Here is a 20,735-nt window from a genome sequence, read left to right as displayed (position 1 = left end):
GGTGCAGAATTATGGCCCAATCCATTTAAATACAATTCTCAAACAAATAGAGGAAGCAAGTAGAAGATAAGAAAGAAACAGATTCTAGGCACATGGATTAATCAAAAATAAGTCATTCCAAACCAACCCCATTATTTCTTACAAAAGGATAACAGGCCTTGTGAGTCACAGATGTGATACAGCTTGACGTGAGCAAACTTTTTAGCATGGTAAATGTTACAAGAATATTTCAAAAGCAAACTACGAAAATGCAGTTTAGATTAAACTAATATAAGGTAGGGTTCTGTGAAACTAGCAAAAGAAAATATTTTCAGTCTTTCAGTGAGCCATGGTCAAAATAAAAGACTGCATTTACTGCAGGTATACAGGGAGTCTCTCCTGGCAAAACTCCTATTCCTGAATTTCATTCAATGGTGTAGATGCCAAAATAGAAACTCCACTCATTAAAGCTGACACTCTGACAACGTTGAAAAGGGCTGCAAGCAACTTAGAGGACAGCCTGGCAATCAGAATGATCTTGACAAATTGAAGCTACAGTTTGAAAAAATATGGTGCTATTCAACAGGGACAAGTGCACAATACAGCTCTGAGTCAGAAAACACTACAGAAATTGAGACTGGAGCAAGTGGTGTGGGAGAAGTCCAGTTAAAGGATTGGGTGTAACAGGATGCATTTGCACTAGTGTTTCTGATCAGATACAGAAGCAGATCATCACTTTTCAAGCTTTGCTTTACACCACAGACTGATCTTGCACCATACTAGATTCCTTACCACAAAAGGTGAGCCAGAAGATGTGTTTTAGGTGAACCCAAATGCACTCAGCTGCTACTGGCATGCAGGCTGCAGTGCTAGACTGAAGTTAGTCCAAGGTGGAAATCTGACACGTGGATGGTGTGCAAATCATGAGCTCAGCACCAGCTGTAGCACTCCACATCTTGGTCCCTCTTGCCACACACTACTTGTGAAAGCACTCATCACCTTCATGCATCACAAACTGACTACAAATCAGCTGTGCTGTGAATGAGACAAATGTGACAGCAGGATTGCATGTGCTCTGTGAGGCAACTGAAGCAATCCTTCTCTAGCTGGTAAGATCTCTGTGAGAGTACTGCAGTCAGTTTTAGCACCACACTTTTAATTACCAGTTCTCAGAAACACAAGTTGCAGGAAAGATGTGGGACTGTTTTATCTCTAGAAGAAAAGGGTGAAATGGTAACAGCTTTCATGTCCAACAGAGGCTGCTGTAAAGAGAAGGGGGAGAAATTGACAGCTTTGATGGCTGTGTATACACTGGGGGAGGCAATACAGATTGCTCATAGGAAACTCTCCCTAATAAAATGGCTGAGAAAGCAGTAAGCAAGGAGCTTCAGTATACACAACACAGGAAGGTCTTACAAACAGGTGAAACAAGCATCTGCTAGACTTGGTTTAAACACAAGTTTGATTCTGCCTTAGAAAGGGAGATGGACTAGATAACCTCTTGAGATCACTACCAGAGCTAATTGTCTTGTTCATTTTTAAAATGTAAATAACAATATTACTCTTTCCTGCTCCTTTCATCTTGTCTTTCTAACTTTTGAATCAAATCATTCCACTGATCTTCTATCTGCACTTCATTTTACATCTTTCTACTATTTCCATTATCCATCCCATCTCCACTTTTCCACTTTTGGAATTGGACTTCATCTGTGGTATTGCTTCTATTAGGATATCCCTCCTTCATTCCATGTGCAAGGCAGTGTGCCTGCCTTCATTCAATTTCCTATGTAATCAAGTATTTGCATATAACTGCTTAACTAAATGTTGTACCTTTGTTCACTTCCCCTAGTGTTTATGCAATGAGGAAAAATTACAGTCTTGCAGGTGATTTCTTTTCTTTCAGTATCTCCTTTTAATTTAAACTCAGAGATGACCACCATTTTCCTTAAAACAGGATAAGTCAGTGTACAAGAATACAACAATAATGCAGATGAGAAAGGACACAGTTAATCATTGCAGAAGCTTACATGGATTATCTTTCAAATAACAAAAGGCATTATTAGTGCTCTAATGTAAGGGGGATGGATATGAATAAAACAATTATGTATGCATACAAATCTCTATAGCTTTTTCTCAGATAATATATGGCTACATCTGTAAAAGAACAGACAATGATTACTGCATGTTTCTTTGCTGGCATTTCTGCTTTCCTCAGGTGCTTTGAGAGCACCCAGCATAACCCATGGGCATGGAGCAGAGCTCCACTGCCACTGGCTGCTGAGTGATAGCCCAGTGTCAGCCTTTGGGCTCAGCTCCCACTCACCAAACAAGCCTTGTGTCTTGTGAGATATACTTCTGCTTCCCATCTTTCACACTGATACATGACAATAAAACCTTGTCCTAGAGAAAATTACTATCTTCTTACATTCCAGCTCCAGCTGTCATCAATCTGGGAGTCCAATTTCCTTCTTTTGACTTTGCAACCACACAGTTTCCATGAGATGCTGCATTTTCTTGTACACACAGCAATGCCAGAACATGTCTATGCACTCTCTATATGCTCATATCCTACTGCCTGAATTAAACTCCAGACGTTCATTGCTAAGCCTACAACCTTCTTTTAGTTCAATAAGAGCCAACTGACACCAAGACATGATGAGGGGAAGAAAAAGAAGGGTTGTATGGAGAAAATTAACTTAATTACTGCATTTTTTAGAAGAAGACATGGTCCAGAAAACCTGGAATTTAGAAGTAAATTTGCCTTGTCTCACGTGATTCTCAGAAATAGCAGATGCACTATCAGTTTTACAATGTAATTCATTTGTTAAAAAGTTCATAGGTGAAGAGTTTATGTCTAATATATAATGTGTGCTATCATAACAGCTGTGGGCATCCTTATTAAGTAACTCTTGGAAAGAAAAGGTGAATTCTGCTTAATTTATTCAAGAAAATTTTCTCTCTTGTTAAAAATGATATTAAGCTAAATCAGACCACAAGTACTAAAGAAAATCTTAACTCTCATCAGTTTTCTATGCCTTGTACATTCCCTTTACATCTTCAATAGCACTTCAAGAAAACGTATTTTTGAAAAAAATATTCCTTCCATTAATATTTCTTTTCATCTCCCTCTTTTTTTCTTCTTTTGCAAAATGAGTTCAGTATTCACTAGTAAATGACATGTTCAGTAATAGTGAACAATGGAAGTACTTTATATACTTACTTCTGGCTGGTGGATCCATTTCTATGTTAAATATTTTTATAAGCCCAAACAAAACATAAGTTGACTGATCTACCAAATATAATACCTGATATCATCCATCTGAGTTTTATTTTTTCCAGTCTTACTTTGGAGAGGAGAATAAATTGCAAAGTTCACTCAGCAATAACTTGAGGATTTCTTGAAGACAAATACAGATGTTTTCAGCTGGATGATTGCATGTTACAAATAAGTCTTACATTTTATTTTTGATAGGAGGCTACTTTGTTACAAATTGAAATTAAGGAGACTTGAGTCTTATTAGGTACTGAGATGAGCAATTTATTAATATTGCAGAAGCAACTCTTCTGTTCTTTTTGAAATTACAGAAATGAACTTTATAGCTTTAGTCACATTAGAGCCTTGTGGGACATTAATGAAGCCCTCAGAGAATGATTTTTAAATATGTCAAAGGACTCTGCAATTTTATGCATGTGTCAGAGCACACAAATATGCAAGACACATTCAGATGGGTCCCTTTGAGGATCTATTTCCATGCTCAGTGTACTCCTTGACAAAGCCCATGGAGTCCAGCTGCACAGAGCCAGGATTAACACCCTGCTGCACTGCATTAACACCCATGGCACCTGTCCCAGCACACAGATCCTCCAGCACACAGGGGCTCAGCCCTACTCTCCCTGAATCCTCACCTCCCCTAATGACCACAGGAACTCTCTTGGCACCTCTCTAAGCCAGGGCTCCCACAGCTCAGTGCAAGAATGCTGCTGGGCAGGCTCTGATGCCAGCTGAGGGCTACATACCTGCATACACAGCTAGTCCAAGCCAAAATCTTCCCATGGGATTCTCAGAACAAGAATTTATATGTCTATCTTGCTAGCAAAGATTGCACCCCACAGCATAGGCCACAGATATTTGCATCCTTGACTCACAGCTCTTATCCCTAGGTCATGGCAGCTAGGGGGAAGCTGAGGCTTGATTGTTTTCATTCACAAACAAATGCAAGTTTTGGGTCAAATAATTTAAAATCATGTTGGATTTTCAAAAAGCAAAAACTGTTCTGGCTAGAGAAGAGTACAAAAGAAAGCAAAGAACATCATCTCAGTGTTTTTAAAAGGCAGTACATTTAAATTGCAGCCTTCTGAATGGTGCTTCACACAATAACGTAAGCAAAAGGTTCATAAAGAGCAGGAGCAAAGCAGTTGTTTTAATTCTAGCTAACCATTTCATGCATTTCTTTCCTGCAAATTGGAAAATCTGTTATTCCCACAGCTCTAATTAAGACAGTTAGCTCTGATGCAGTAAAAGACTGGAATCAGGACTCTTGCAAATTACATTGCTGCTCTAAGTACCAGTGGACAGTCCAAGAGAGGAGTGTCTCAGGGTCTCCTGTTGGAGGTCTTAGGCCTTCTGCTCTGAGTTCACTTTTTGGTTAGGGAGAATAGCATGTAGACCTACTGCAAGACCTTTGAAACAGATCTTTTCGATTCTGTATTTTTATCAGGGGTCTCACTTTGCAAGTACAGAGCAAACACACTGCTATTGCATGGATAATACATTAAAGACTTTGAAGCTGCCAGGTACAGTGATAAAGGAAGACAGAAAAAAACCTCAAAGGGAATTTTACTATGAGTAATATATATATATCAGAAATCTTTTTTCAGCATGAAATATTCAAGTCCACTGTCCATGGAACAGTCTTCAGGAAATTGAAGAACAATAATAGAACAAACTGGCACTGACTACTTGCATTAAGGAAATACTAAGAACAAGATATAGGTTTATAGCTACTTTTTATAGGAGCCCTTCTTAAAGTATGTTAAAAAACACCTTCCAGGTTCCAATCTGATTAGAAACACACTCCTCCTCAATGCTTTTCTATAGCATAAGTAAGCAAAAATTACACTGAAAAGCATGCTACACTTGCTCTCTGTGCTCCTGTGTCTTTTCCTTCTATTTTGTCTTTGAGAGAGGAAAACTGGAACAGTTCAGCTGGATGTTAAAATCCATAAAAAGGATGGAAAAGAGGGTGCTGTAAGAGATGGAGAACTGAATAGTCAGAATGGTTTTTTAAAAACTGGACATAAATCTGCTGAGAGTGTGTATTCAGAAGAGTGTGCAGGAATCACATTAAAGGACAAAAAGATGCTAAGATGTCTATTTTGTACACCCAGAGTGAATACAAACCTTTCCTTTTCAAGAGATTGATGTTTTGCTTAATTTGTTCCTATGATTTTTTTTTTTTTAACAGATGAATAAAAATTCTTCCAACATAATGGCTTTGGCTCCCAGCACTTCTAACAAGAGAGAGACAGTATGCATATTTGGAACTGGAGATTTTGGAAGAGCTCTGGGGTATAAAATGATTCAGTCTGGCTACTCCGTGGTGTATGGAAGTCGGAGCACCCAGATATCCAACCTGATTCCCAAGGATGCAGAGGTGTTGAGCCATGCAGAGGCAGCACAGAAAGCCACTGTCATCATCATAGCAATCCAGAGGCAACATTACAACTTTCTTACGCCGCTAGCAGAAACTCTCCATGGAAAAGTCCTGGTGGACATAAGCAACAACCTGAAATTAAACCAGTACCCTGAATCCAACGCAGAGTACCTGGCTCAGCTGCTGCCTGGCAGTAAGGTTGTGAAAGGCTTTAACACCGTGTCAGCCTGGGCCTTGCAGTCAGGCACGCTGGATGCAAGCCGGCAGGTAAGGCTGAGCAGCGGGGATTTCCTCTGCACAGAGTCACACATCACATGGCTTCCTGTCAGCTACACAAAACACAGCTGGGACATCAGAATCAGACAGGGTTGAGATGGTATTTTCACTATAATCTCCCTTTTCAAACTAAATGGGAGCTAAAATTACTTTGGGTTATTATTATGGCATGACAAGGAGTATCAATTGTTTCCCTCTGAACTCAGGAAGGTATTTAGAGACACCAGAGAAGCAAGGAAAGAAAGACAGCAGAGGTACAAAGAAAGACAACAAATCAGGAGGATTGTTGGGGTTGTTTGTTGTTCCTTGGGGTTGTAAAGTTCAACAGAAATGAGATAGGAGGAATTTTCAAAGTGAGAATAAAACGAAGAAAGCAAAACAAGGGTGGCAAGGGATATGACAGGGCAATGAGTATGGGCAAAGGAGGTAAGCTAAAAGGTGAATAAGGTACTAAAGGTTTCTAAATCATTGTCACCAAAGTTTAACACAACATCAGTGTGCACAAACCATTTTAACCAGCTCCTTAACCACAGGCCAGCAAGCACAGAGCTGGCCACAGCAAGCAACACGGCAGCTTACATGGAGACAAATCATTTATTATTACCCTGGTTTCTGCCACTTCAAAGCACAGTGCTCTTGTACAACACAGGAAATCACCCAGCTACTCAAACCTTTGCTAACTCTGCTGCCAGATAAACAGTTTTGGCTAAAAACCCAAGGGCTGCCAGCCCTAGGCTCTATAGCCTTCATCATCTCAAAAAGAGCAGAAATATCCCCCTTTCTCCCAGTTCCAAAATGACTATTGTCTTACTCACTCACAGAAAAAATGTTTTTTTCACTATTTTACTAGACCTGGAAAGAACTAATAGTTACTTTTGTGACAGGAAAATTGTGTCTTAAAGATCTCTGTCCTCACTTCCCTGGAGTACTTAAGGACTGCTATAGCAGCAATTGACAATTTTGCTCTTACTTACTGCTATTCAAAATTTTGCTTCAGTTTGGTCCTATAAAATCTTGTGCATACAAACTACTTGTAGACCTTCAGAAAAGTATGTCAAGTCTTCTATGCAAAGACATGTACTAAACATGTTATACATTGTTCTCTCCAGATATAAAATTTTGCCACTTGAAACAATCTCCTTCCCCAAAGTAAAGAATCATATTAGAAATCATTTGACTTTTTTGCCAAAAGTACCTATACACTACTTTTTGCCTATATTAATCAAGGTCAGCAGGGAAGCCAACAAGCAGCCTAGGAAGCTTACTATCCATATCCAGGAAGGATGGCAGTAGAGAATGTCATAAAACTCTGTAAAAATAAAACTTCTGTTTGTTTTTGTCTGCAGGTGTTTGTCTGTGGAGATGATGTGGAAGCTAAACAAATGGTGATGAATATTGTTCGTGCACTGGGTCTCACCCCAGTAGATAAGGGATCCCTCTTGGCTGCTCAGGAAATAGAAAATTACCCTCTGCAACTCTTCCCAATGTGGAAGTTTCCCATCTCTTTGTCCCTTGGCCTAGCTGCATTCTTCTTCTTCTACTGTTTGGCTCTTGATGTAATTTACCCTTACATTTATGAAAAGAATGACTTTTCATTTTTTATTGCAATTACCATTCCAAATCAGGTCTGCCCAGTAATGGCACTCACCCTTCTTGCCTTGGTTTATCTTCCTGGTATATTTGCTGCAATTATTCAGTTATACAGAGGTACCAAATACCGCCGTTTTCCAGACTGGCTGGACAAATGGATGCTGTGTAGGAAACAACTTGGACTAATAGCCTTGGCATTTGCTTGCCTGCATGTTTTGTTCAATCTTGTTACTCCACTCCGCACCTTTGTAAAGTGGACAACCAGTGAAGAAATCATCTCCCAGGTAAGTTTTGTTCCCTGCTCTTTGTCTGTCATGACTGGGAGACAGGAGTTTTTATGAGTTTCTGCCATTTTCTCAGGCCTCTAGCAACAGGCAGTAACTCTTATTAGGGTGCCTAGCACCCCAAGACCCGGTCTCGTTCACGAGGTCCTTTAATAATGGCCGATTAAGTCTAATAGGATATAAATTATCATTTCTTTGACAGAAAATGACAGACATAAAAACTTAGGACATACTTACAGGAATAAAATGATTGCAAACTATGAGTAGCTAGACTGCAATTATGAAAAGGTACCTATTCTTATTAACAGCTAGCAAGAATAATATAACTTGGGAACCAAAAGTATCTTACCAGCCGACTGGTGGTGGAGAACACTTGAGAATCCTTTCACGCAATTCCCAGGAAAGTAACCACAGAGTCTGCGTCCAGACTCTGGGGAGAAGCTCCTTGCACATCTTCAGTGTATGTGTAGGAAACCTCTGCTTTTGGGATATTTTTGTGAGTTTTATAGTTGTAAAAGCATGCCTTTAAGTCACATATTAATTTCTTTGTTTCTCTTTTCATATCCTCTCTTCCTACTAAAATATGAATTCAAGGTTAGAGGTCTCAGACCTTCGGGCGCCATGAGATAACCTCCTGCTAGGCTTCTGACCCCACTGGAGCTATCTGTGTTCCGCCATGAAGCAGAAGGAGAGAGGGGAGAGGGAGGACGTCCTCCCACAATGTCATCCTTACTTCTGGCCCTGTTAAAACTACCTTCTATCCTGAGCTTCAGAAATCCATGTGGACAGTCCAATGTTTTTAAAATAGAGTAATATTCCTAGCTTCTGTGTTTCTTTTAAACATTGATATACCTATGTTTTGTTGATATTATGCTGAGCTGAGGAGATTTCTGGCCTCAGTTTTCCTCCTAGATAACTGACATATTAATAAAATAATCAGGGAAAATGTAAATACTCTATCTCCATATACCTTCAAGAATAGAATATATTTTGGCTTTCTGATCTTACTTAACAAAGGATCACATATCTCTCTTCAACACATCTACAGAAAAAAAAATATACTACACTTACAGTTACATAGAGCCTACATGTAATATAATGCATCTTCTGCTTTTAAGCATTCAAAGTAAATCTCTGGTGATTTCCAGAGAGTTAATGTATAACATATATCTCCTACTTACCTGCCAGGAATTTTTTTCTACTTATTGATACTAAAACTGCTGTCACTAAAATACACCTGATCTTCTTTCCTTCAGGCACTGAACAATAAAACAGAACCACTCGACAACACTGCTGCCTGGATTAGGGACTCTTATATGGCTTTGGGAATTTTAGGATTTTTTTTATTTGTTCTTCTGGGAATAACTTCCTTGCCTTCAGTCAGCAACAATGTCAACTGGCGAGAATTTCGATTTGTACAGGTAAGAAGAGGACCTCTAAAAAAAACTTCTTCTAAAAAGCCTTCTTCCCTCATAAGCAATGGCCATGGGCAGGTTTACTAGAGACTCATGGCTTTCCTCAACTAATATCTACAAATGAGATCTGTGCACTGTGCATCTTCACACAGTGAAAAAAAAAAAATCCACATCGTCATAGAGCTGTAAAAACCCACAACTGCTCTGAGGGCATCTTATTGTTCAGCTGGGCATAGTGCATTAACAAGAGAAAGCTGGGAAGATGTGAGCTCCTACATCACAAACAAAAAGCTGACTTTGACATCAAATGCCACAATTGTACCAAGTCACAAAATAATTTAGCCATTTATTGGGCTAATTTTTTTGGTTCACAAGATACTTCAGTGAAAATGGGGCTGAAAATTACTTTAAAACTCAATGCCAAGCAAGAATGCCAAAGAGAATCTGCAATTTTCTGCAGACTGTAAAAACTACTGTGACTATAAACAGGCTGCCCTTGGTAACACCATAATCTCAGCTCTGCATTTGGAGGAAGTTTCATGCAAGCTGCCATGCCTCTGCAGGAGCTGGGCTGGAGGGGAGGCAAGAGAAGGGGAAATTACTATCAATGAATGTTTTATCAAGGCAAAAAACTTGCACAGTATGGATGGATTAGCACTAGAGCATAAAAAATCTTGGATCTCTCCATTGAATGTCAGCATTTTCTCTTCTTTTTCACAAATATGACAGCCACTAGGCAGTATGTGTGAGCTAGGAAAAATTATCAGAGTTATGATTGGAGAAAAAAACCCTGTATTTCACTTATATCCATTTGAATGGATTTTTTTTAAAAATAAGAGCCTTTATATTGTATAAAACTGTTTCATTTCATCAGTCCCCAAGTTGGCACATGCCACAAATCTTACCATGTCCGTAAAATTGCATTTGTTCTGGTTTCATTTGCTGTTTTAACCTCCACTTCTTTCTTTCCTCCATTCTCCTTTAGTCCAAACTGGGATATCTGGCACTGATCTTCTGCACTGCACATGTGCTGGTTTATGGTGGAAAATGGTTCCTGAGCCCATCAGCATACAAATGGTATCTTCCAAACATCTACATGATAGCCCTTGTTGTTCCATGTGCTGTACTGGTTGTCAAATTTGTGCTGATATTTCCTTGTGTAGACAAACCTCTCACACGAATTCGACAGGGCTGGGAGAGAAATCCCAAGTACTCAGAACAGTCAAACTACATTATCAACAAATCTGCTGTGTAATTACACTGAACTGTATTATTTAAAAAACTATCATGAGGGCATATCAAAATGACATCTTGAGCCTACTCTATCTGGAGAGGGAGAGAAAAGTGAAAATTTGGCCAAGCCCTGTGTAAAACAAAGCCAGCTCAATGACAAGCTTAAAATACATTCAAATGAGGCCATTGAGTTTCTGCACCCCAGGCATGCTTTCACAAAGGTGCAGATCCTCTCTTTTGCTCTGTGGATTTCCCCTTACCTATTCACCCTCCATTCCCAAGAAGGATCCGTGAGAAGTAGATTGTGTTCTATGTCCCTCCCCTGTTGTTCCAGTGTTCCATGTCCCTCCCCTGTTGTTCCAGTGTTCCATGTCCCTCCCCTGTTGTTCCAAACTCCTCCAGATCTGGGCAGAGCCACAGTAACCTTTGGTGTTAGACAGTGTCTGCTCCTCTTTCCCGCCCTGTCCATTGGGACTCAGCTCTACGTGCACTGACACACATCCACAGAATCCCAAACACATCTCCTTGTGTTTCTCCACACTTCTACCTTCTGTTTCTACCCCCAGAAGCCACCAGCACCCACACAACAGGTGTATGATGGATGCCAGCTGAGGAACAGAGCTTTGCCTCCTAGCATGAGTTTGTCCTCCATTAACATCTGATCCAAGGAGAGCTATGTTCATGCCTTAGAGATAGTTGAGTATGATTTGTTTAGTTTATGTCCAGGAGCTCTGATGTTCAAAGTGTGTGGGTCAAGGACTGATGAATCTTTGCTTCTACTGCTCTACCAGAAATTCAGGGACAAGGGGAAGGAGTAGAGATCAAAATGGCAGAGATGTGAGAAGTGCTTACAAGCCTAAGCTTTTCAAGTATAGGCAAAAAATGATGTGTGATTTTTTTGTGTAAGCAGTGAGTTGTAAGAAAAGAAACTGAAGGAAAATCCTTTTATATCAGGGGTTATATTATATGTGATAGTTATAATTAATTAAGATAATACTGTTGATTTTTCAAAAAATATTTCAAAATATAAATCATTGAATGTGATATTACAAATATTCTATGAAAATACACGTATTTTAAAGAAAATAAAGAATTTTCTTTTTACACTGTTGAGCTCTGTCATCATTTCGGGAACCTCTTCTGCTAAGATGCAGCTGATGGTGTGCTCAGTGGCACAAAGGTGTTGGGCAGCCTTGGGACAAACAATCAAATGGGATCCTGTCTTCATTCAGCTGCCTGGACTCACCTTGCCCCATCTTTCTTTGCTCCATGGATGCTCACATAAGCAGATCTTGGCTTAGTCATTCCATTAAACTGAGGATGTTGGGGAAAAACAGGATGCAGCTGGGATGGTGACTTCCTGTTAAATTCCACACAGAAGATCCAACAGTCTCCTTTGGACTGAAGAATAAAGAAAAGACAGAATGTGCTGGTTTTATAGGAAGAGAATTGCTTACTATTTTTTACCTCTCTGTTGTTCTCCCTGTCCATACAAAGAACACTTAAACACACGAAAGTATAAGCAAGCTAACTTAGTATAGACAGCTGTGCTTTCAAATAACCATTATCAAGTAGCTTTTAAAAATTATTTTTTAAAAAAAACCAACAACAACAAAAATAAAAACAAAACAAAAACAAAACAACCATCTGAACAATACTTCTGAAAACATTTCTCAGTAATGGAGTCTTTTTTAATTCTGGACATACATCCCCTCTTAACGTCATCTTCTGTCCCAGAATCTGTTCTTTATATCCAAAAGAATGGTGAAGTAATCTGGGATATCAGCAACTGACGGAGCCAGACTTCTCAGAAATAATTCTGGCACCAAGTACTCTTACTAACCAGCACTGGTACATCTGTTATACTTGTCCTAAACTGATATACGTGTTGATATAAGTCTTTACAGAAGATTTTCTTGACCTGTGCCATCATGCAGTAGTACTACATTTCAAGCTTCCTTCAGTGATTTTCCACAGAATCAATTATTGCAGAAGAGATCAGGTAAAGGCTCAATGGGCCCAAGTGACAACAATGTTGGGAGAATGCCTGCAACACCTCTTTACAGCTCCCTGGAGAAGAGGAGAGAGAGATAGAAGCAGCAGAAAGAGAAGAGGAAAACAAGACAGAACAAGAAAGAGAGAGATTGTGTTTGTGTGTACAAAGGGACAGACAAGAGCAGAAAATAAGTAGCATCAGTCTGAGTGAATATCCTCTAGATTTGCCATTTTGGGGGTAGATTCTACTCTCAGTGACAGTTATTCCAGATTTGTGTTATTACCAGTAGCAACAGCTCCAAAGCACTGACACATATTGGGGTTTGATATTACTTTATAAAGGATTTATTTTCGGGGTTTCTGCCCATCCCAATACAGATTTAAAACCTGCCCTTCCTCTCTCACAGCTGAGCCAGTGGGTTGGAGTTTAAACTGCAGCAGCCATGGCAAGTCCCATTTAAAAGCTGTGCTTTATGAAATACAAACTGTGCAAGTGCTCTGCATCCTTTCCTCCCAGCAACAGGCTCCTGTGTGGTTTCTGAGGGCCTTGTGTTAAAAGAGGCCAAACCAAGTCTTCTTTACCCTCACCAGGAACTAGCACAAAGTACCCATGGCCTCACTGAATGCTGCTTTGTACACTCACTCACAGCTAATGCTTAGCCTCAAACACCCACAGGACTGCCCTCCTGCAGGCAACACAAAGGAACTTCTCTGAGGACAGATATCATGTTGCTTTGTCAAGTGAAAACAGGCCAAGATGTACTGGAAATGCTGAGCAGCTGGCTATGATTTGCAATTTGCTGTTTACTCCAAGGACAAAGGGCCAGGATCTGCTGTGTACAAACTGAGCAGGCAATGCTGTTTGCTTGCATGGGGTTTGTGCAGCAGCTCTCAGAGCAGATCCAGAGCCCTTGCATCCAAACTCAGCAGCAGGTGCTTTGTTGGCTTCAGTAGATAACAGGTCAGATCTTCATCAGCACTTGTTTTTCCAGTCTGAGTGAGGGATTTCATATCCTCTTATTCTTGGGCAGCTGGGGAGTATTTGCTTTAGAAATTTACACATTTACTTCCTGAACATGGCAGAGAAAACAAATTCAGTAATCTTACCTGGTAGTTAAAGTACTCAATGCCGTATTATGAAAACAATAGCCAGTGCAAGGAAACCTGTTGGTAGCTTGTATGCTTTACTCATGGCTGAGATCTTGGTTTGGGGTTTTTTTGTTTCGTTTATGTACTGACAAAGCCTGGTCAAAAAGGAGATCAGAAGGATCATTAAAGGAATTCTGGAAAGGGGGTTTTCCATATGGTTCCCAGAAGCCAAGAAAACCTTTTATGTGCATATGTACATAATGCCATTCTAAGAATTCCTGCAGGAATAAAGCATTGATTCTCAGATCTACTACTAAATTAGAGTCAACACTTAGAAAATACAAATTACAGCATTTTAAAAAAAATAGTCACATGCATATTGTCACAGGAACAATTGTGATGAAATCCAGTAAGTTTGGATTTCATTACATTAGAAAATTTTATTCTGATACCCTGCAGCATAGTGGGATATGGGATATATATATATGTATATATATTGGATATACACTGCAGCATACCATGGGTAGGCCTCTACTTCCCTCATGATATGGCTAATTTAACTCCCTTTTTCCTACACCCAGGGAATACCTATTTTAACAAAAAAAATACTTAGTAAAAAAAAAGTATTTTAATTAGTTAGATTTCCTTGAAACAGACTGAGATTTCAGCGGGCCCCAGAGGATGCAGCTAACACCACAGACACTGCTGGATCCTGAACCACAGAGATCTGAGCAATTCCCTGGAGTTCCACCACACTGCGCTGCAAATCCTGAGATCTTCAAATGATTTTTGCTCTGCAGCACAACCTTCTCTCAGGCTTCTTTGCCCTATCTAACAGTCACCTTTCACTCCAAGACATGGCACTTTGTGACCCACTCTGCAAAGCCCCTTTAGTCCTGTATATCAGGTTTTTGCAGCTTCACTCCTGTAACCTCCTACCAGACACAAGATTTAAAGAGAATCTTTCATTTCAAGCACTGTTGAACATGTTGGATTCACTGGCCCAAATAAAGATTTAGGGAATACAATGAACACTCACCATAGCTATTATAGCTCTTGTTTGCCCGTTCTTCCTTACGATGAATAGCATATTTAATAAGCATTCTGTGTTCCCATCATAGCCTAAATATAGTTTCTCTTCCACACAATTTGGAAGCTTTTCTCTCCTACAGAGACTATGGTTTTCCTCTGCATTATACAGGTTTTTGTTGTGTATCTCCATTTGTATCATTAATTCCTGACCATAACATGAATGATTTTCTCCCTCAAGAAAGCTGACATTCCTCAAGATATAATTTTTTACCTATCACCATGGAAAACTACACTTATTCTTATTCTTGCACATTTCTTTAATGTTCTTAACTCTGGGAACCCAGAATTGACATAAATACTAGCTCTGGTAAGACTAGACCCCTACATATTACTTTCTTATGAGCTTCCTCAGTCCTACAAGAAGGATACACTACAGAATTTTGACAGGACATGCACCTCACAGAACTGCATAGCCAGAAGGGATAAATTTTCTTCATATTGATACCTTAATAATTTCGGGGGTTTTTTTCCTCTTCATATATCTGTAACTTGGTGTAGTTCTGTGCTCTTACAGAATGCTGAAAACCTCTGTTCCCAAGACATTTACCCAAAACAAAGCTCTCTGGATAGAGATTCAAGGACATATTCATTACCCTAGGGCCCGAAAGTATGTAAACAATGGTGGAAAAGGGGGAGCAGGCCTGGGGTGTCAAATCATTGCCTGAAGGTGTGATTGGGGAATTAGGGACCAATATGCTAATGGGACAGAACTTATAAAAGGTGAAGGGCTTGTGACCCAGTGTCCATTTTGGGTGTAGTCCCTTTGAGGGGGACATTGCTTGCCTGAATGTACCTTGAAGGCCTTGAATAAATTTGTCCTCTTTTTATACTCCTAATTTGTCTTGGCCTCTGTTTCAGGTAGCCTGTTTTAGGCATCAATATGTCTTCACACACATATTGTATTCCTGCCTCTCTTTTTGCTTCCACATCCAGATTTGCTTATTATTTGAGATATAATCCCTTCACTGTGCTTGATTCTCTTCACATGTGTTCAGATTTAAACCAGGAATAGCTTAACTGCTGTCAGTAGAATCAAGGTGGTGGTGGTGGTAGTAGTAGTAGCAGAAGTAGTAGTAGTAGTGAAGAGGCCTTTCCTAGTTATCCATTAAATTTTTGCCCCAGTTTTATGGAAGATGGGAAAATGTAGTCTTTATAAACTTCTCTTTTAGAGCCTTCAGAAAAAAGATAAATGAAAATTGAAAAACTATAAGTTATTGTAATATGCTAAACACTACAGGACAAAAATAGTGGAACACCACTACACCAAACTAGAATGTCCCACAAAATATATGTTTGGGACATATTATCTATGTATGACAGAGTGTTGGCATCAAAGGGGGAAGGTATTTTTAAAGAAACATACTGGAGAAAAGTATTTGGAACAAAATTAGAATGTTCTTAGAATGAATGAGAGAGAGAGAAGGAAAGAAAAAGGAGGAAGACAAAGCTGTTTTTCTTCTTTCCTACTGGCTCCATGACAGAAAACATCACACATTTTTGATTGCAATTATAAATCAAATTACCAATTATTTCAGTAACTTATAAACAGTTAAATGAAGAGTTGGATCTTGGCAGTCCTGGAGTTCGAACTACCTTTTAGGATCCCACCACAGCCTTCTTTCCCCACTTCAAATAGGTAAAAAATATGCATATTTTCTCATCCTTTACGACAATCATTCCAAAGGTAGCTGCCATTCCATGCAACACCACTCACTGTTGAGCAGCAGCAGTAGCAAACCCAGTTGTGCATCAGGCACAGGACTTGCATGTCTCAGTATTAAATAGAGATGGAAGAACTGTTTCTTTGGGGTAAAAGAATCAGAAGAGATGCCAAAGCCTAGCTGCACAGATTCAGGACTGAGATTGCTTAATGGACTACTCTGTTTTAAAGCAAGACACCATCATCTTCATTTTATAGTTAAAGAAGCAAAATCAAACACAGGATCTCACTGAAGAAAGGGTAAATCATTTATGTGGCATGAAAACTTGAACTAAAAGAAATCCTGCAGTACTTGATGAAGAAGGCAAGTGAGAACTGGACTGGGGCAGCTGAACCTGAAGAGGTGACTGGAAGGGTAGTCCTTGCCCCTCCCCACTTGTCTAGCAATGAACCAGAGCTTCAGGAGCCCTGGAATAGGATAGATGCAGAGTTGCTGTCCCTCAGAACCAGCCCAGGCAGTCAGAGGAGATGGATGCAGAAGTAATTACAAGGAATTATGATAAATACATACAGGATTATAGTTTGTTTGTTTTGCTAGTAACTTCTGTTTTCCAATCCCATAAGTAAAGACTGGAAAACAAATCCCATCTTTAATTGGATTGGTCTAAAGGTTCAACCTCAAGTCACACTTCAGAAACTCCAGTCTGGCCTTACTAGCAAGCCTGCCAAGCATTGTTGAGATAAATGAACAAATTAGGAAACCCAAACTTGCCAGGGCCTGAGGGATACCTCCTGTCCAGTTACAGAAGTCTGGGAAGGATAAAGGGGCTGACTTGGAACCATATCAAATACCCATGTATCACTGAATACTGCTGAATAACTTCTAGCATCCCTTCTTCAAACCCCCATCTTTCCTGGCAAAGCTGTCTTCCCTGTCTTTTACAAAGAAGCTGACACTTAGATTCACACTTACTGTCATCACAGACATATCCCAAGTTTCTTTAATGATCCCTGAGTCAGTGACTCATGCAACATCACGTAGGAAGTCAGAGGCAAAGAAAGGAACTGGATGAAGGTTTCCTGAAGCTAAGGATAGTTCTCTAATTACGAGGAGCTTTACAGATTACAAAGCGAGAAGGCAACCTTGTGATTAGCTATTCTCTCTTCCTGCAGAACACGGGCTGTAGACACTGCCCAAATTAATTCCTTTCTGAATTAGCAGGAGTTGTCATATTTTTTGGTTCACAGACCTGCTACAAATTTTCCAACAGTAATACAGATTGCTGTAAAGTTTAAGCTTCCCGACAACATGTAGTTTTATCCTAGCTACCATTTGTTATTGCTGGCAGGTAATCCATTAAAACAGGCAGCATTAAAGATATTCTGAAAGAATTGCTGAACTTGATTTAAATGGTAGAGAGCTCACCACAACTTCTGGCAAATCATTATGACAGCTGATTACCCTCACTTCAATTCATAGCCTGGAATTTTTTTAACTGCAGTATTCAGTAAACATTATTTATGATTTCCAGGATTTATCTAAAGTGTCCAGAATGGTGGCTGTATATGGACATACATTTACAGATATTATTCCAGATAAGAAGCCCAGGCATAAGAAAAAAAGTGTGATTTACACACACACACACATATATAGATATATATGGAGAAATATAAATCCTAGTGGTCCTATTGTGTGTGTGGAAATTCAACCACAGACTGAAACTTCTTGCTGATGACAGTGAAAGATTTGACGTATTTCCAACTAAATTTAAAAAAAATTAATAAAGCAAAAAATTAAAATATTAACTGTCACTGCAGATAATATCAAACTTATCATAATTTCACAAAAAAAAATCCCAGATCCTAACAAATATTTTTTAATAACAATGTGAAAACAGCAAGGATATTACCTGGAGGTTTACAGTTTCTGTAACCCACTCTGTTAAATTCACATGAGGAACAACTACCACATAAGCAGGTTTCTAGGGGGTGTCTCAGGAATAAGTTGCAGACCCACCATTACACATAACAAGTCTCAACAAACATCAAATCTCTGCTGAAGAAATGTGCAAACTCTAGTACCCTGGAAATCCACCATGAGCACAGAAACAGGTGGAAGTGATTCAAAGGATGCTGCATTTTCAGCCACAGCCCCACGGAATCCAGCTCTCCAGAAGGTGATCGTAGAGGAACAAAGACTTGTCACACTTCCAGCCCAAGGAGATGTAGCCTGGAAAGCACCAGCTGAAAACCACTGACAGAGGGCCTACTAGAGAGGGTTATGAACCATGTTAAAAATGCTAAAGGGATAGGAAAAAGAGGGCAGGAGAAAGATTTAGCATGGTTTTGTGATTTTCAGATGCACAGAGAACTCAACCGCTGCAGACAGCAGTGGCTGCATAGGATTTCACAATGTGAAAGGGACAATGAAGACTCTGGAACAATATCCATTAATACCAAAAACAGTGTAAGAATGTGAAAAAAAATTCTTACATCCACAGATGACAGTAATTTAATTAAGTAATTTTAAAAAAAGTTAGAGTCATTAATTGAGTCATTTTAAAAAAAGTATCCAGGTCACTATTCTATTGATGAAATGTCATAACACAGTAACTGGAAAAGTGAGAAAGAGCAGTTTGTCTCTTCTATGAGACAGCAGGAAAAAAAATATAATCTATACAAATATATGCAACTCTGGGATTGTTTAACAGAGCACTGGGTGTGAGAGAAGCACACAGGGAATATCACATAAACTTCAGATAGAACCACAAGTGTATTTAGGAAGCTTTGGCTAGGGTTAAAGGTGAAATTGTACTTAAATCACTCTACCCAGAGGCTGAGAGTAAAGAAACTTGTTCATTTCTTCCCAGGTTTATGTATTTGGCATTTGGTGTTGTTGCACTTATTTTCAAAGAACATGCATAAGGAAATGTATGGCTCAATTACAACTTCTCTTTCTAATGAAAACAACATGAAGACTAATAAGCTTTAAATGCTTGGCTTAGGAGAATTATTAGAAGCATCTGAGAGACAAAACACCAACATCAAATATCATTACCCCAGCACGAGAAGAAAATATTAGAGATAAAATATTAGAGATAGAACTATACAAATGAGATTAAAAACTTTCTGGATGTACTTTGAAGACAAAACCAGTGAAAATAATGATCCTCGTGTCAGGTGACTAGTTTCTAGTATGGGTGGATTCATTCTTGCAAACACCACGTCAAGCATGGATGCTCTAGTCAAGCTTAAATCACCAAGTTTAGCACAGGGACACCAGCATGAGATTAAATGTTAATTGCCTGTGTAATGCAGAAGGTTATACTGCATCACAAAATCATTTTTTATTCTTCAAAAGAGGGGAATGACTGTGTGAATGCTACCACCTGCACACCTTTAGTTTATTCTTCTGAGATTTTCTGTGAACACACAATTGAAAGAATAATGTTGTTCATCATCTCCTTTCTCCACACAGTTATGAGAGAAAAAAAAAGTGAAGAGTTTCTTAAGTAGGTCACTCTAGCCCAAGCACAGGGTTTGTGCAAATAAAGAGCCATGGATTTTCCCCTTAGCTATCTGGAGAGAAACTTCAGTGATCAGTCCAAACACTGTTTTGTCAGAGATGTGCAAGGAAAAACAGTAAAAATAAATTTAGCAGAAAACACAATAGCAACAACTTCCTAAGTAGGGTCGTCTAGTTTTTAGAGAATACATAGTAATAAAACAGACTAATTAAATTCAATCTCTTACATACAACAGCAGCAAGCCAAGAAAGGATCACAGTGCTAGAACTAGGTGCAGTGCTAATGTACTCTGGGAATGTGTCATAAATCCCAACCTTGGACTTCATAAAGGCCTAAATAAGATTACTTCTGCTGAATATTCATGCTGTAACTAATTAAATTATAAAAGTACTACCTAAAGATTTTACAAATTAAATAAATGGAAAGACTCACATGGGAAAAAAACCCCAGCCTTGTCTACAAAGAGGTAAAGAGGTACTGTTCAAAGGCAGACAGACAGAACTAGAGGCATCTGACCACTCCTGACACCCTCAGCTCTAACTACTGCAGCAGCAGAAAATCAAGTACCTCTCTTTGGGTGCAAAGTACTTATACCTGATGTTTATCTACTTTGCAGACAACTTTTAAAACCAGATATTTCAGCCAGGATAATGACATCCCTTAAACATACCTCCATATTATGTTCCAGAGAGGAAAGGGCAGTATTTGCTGATAATTTCTTTCTAACTGGTTTTATTAACAGAGTTCATGAAGGAAACAAAACAAAGCACTTAATCCATACTCATTTTCCACCCTCCTCTCCTTGCACTCACAAACCTCCAGAGCAAGCAGACTTATTTACCACTCAGATAAAAAAAGCCTGGCCACCTCAACAAGCATGAAGATAGATACCTGTGACCTCTGGTCCCAGCTACGTTTTCAGCAGAGACTTTCACAAGACT

General features: G+C 39.3%; 1 protein-coding gene across 2 annotated transcripts in view; it reads left to right on the top strand.

The window, feature by feature from the left end:
- LOC146440946 (metalloreductase STEAP4-like) overlaps positions 1-10,757 on the top strand; it is a 44,382-nt gene extending 33,625 nt beyond the window's left edge. For both annotated transcript variants that reach the window (XM_085050662.1, XM_085050663.1), the window contains 4 exons: positions 5,445-5,900; positions 7,256-7,783; positions 9,040-9,204; positions 10,184-10,757. In XM_085050662.1, the coding sequence (XP_084906788.1) occupies positions 5,445-5,900; positions 7,256-7,783; positions 9,040-9,204; positions 10,184-10,453 (1,419 nt within the window). In that variant the 3' untranslated portion in view covers positions 10,454-10,757. The remainder of the gene's footprint in view (positions 1-5,444; positions 5,901-7,255; positions 7,784-9,039; positions 9,205-10,183) is intronic.
- Positions 10,758-20,735: the final 9,978 nt, after the last annotated feature.

Source organism: Lichenostomus cassidix, chromosome 2, assembly GCF_008360975.1.
Source record: "Lichenostomus cassidix isolate B80296 chromosome 2, HeHo_3.0, whole genome shotgun sequence".
Lineage (NCBI taxonomy): Eukaryota > Metazoa > Chordata > Aves > Passeriformes > Meliphagidae > Lichenostomus > Lichenostomus cassidix.
Note: the sequence above shows the minus strand (reverse complement) of the source record. Positions and strands in the feature narration are given on the sequence as shown.